This window comes from Penaeus monodon, chromosome 25 (genome assembly GCF_015228065.2).
Source record: "Penaeus monodon isolate SGIC_2016 chromosome 25, NSTDA_Pmon_1, whole genome shotgun sequence".
In the NCBI taxonomy this organism is placed as follows: Eukaryota; Metazoa; Arthropoda; class Malacostraca; order Decapoda; family Penaeidae; genus Penaeus; species Penaeus monodon.
This window is the reverse complement of record NC_051410.1, coordinates 39,944,918-39,945,241: the sequence shown is the minus strand read 5'-3', so window position 1 is coordinate 39,945,241 and position 324 is coordinate 39,944,918. Positions and strand designations below refer to the sequence as shown.

The 324-nt window shown below is 54.9% G+C and overlaps 1 protein-coding gene across 1 annotated transcript in view; it reads left to right on the top strand.

Annotated features, from left to right (window-relative positions):
• Window positions 1–20: 20 nt before the first annotated feature.
• Window positions 21–324, top strand: part of LOC119589262 (facilitated trehalose transporter Tret1-like) — a 7,873-nt gene continuing 7,569 nt past the window's right edge. Inside the window, exon 1 of the mRNA XM_037937882.1 lies at window positions 21–318. Within this exon, the coding sequence (XP_037793810.1) occupies window positions 105–318 (214 nt within the window). The 5' untranslated portion in view covers window positions 21–104. The remainder of the gene's footprint in view (window positions 319–324) is intronic.

The window sequence follows — 324 nt, the reverse complement described above, 5'->3', positions numbered from 1 at the left end:
CTCCCAATACCCAAAAAAAAAGAAAATCCTCGCACTCGAGCACCAACCATTCTCTCTCTCTTGACCCGCAGGTGTTGGCAGCTGTGTCAGTCTCCATAGGCTCCATGGCTGTAGGGTTCAGTGCGGCCTACACCTCTCCTGCTCTCGCCTCCCTCGATGCCCCAAACTCTACCCTGACTGTCGACGAGGACCAGAAGTCGTGGATCGGATCCCTAATGCCCCTCAGCGCTCTGACGGGTAGTTTTATCGGGGGGTACCTGATCGACGCCATTGGGAGGAAAATGGTCATCCTCTTGTGTGGGCCGCCTTTTATATTGGGTGAGA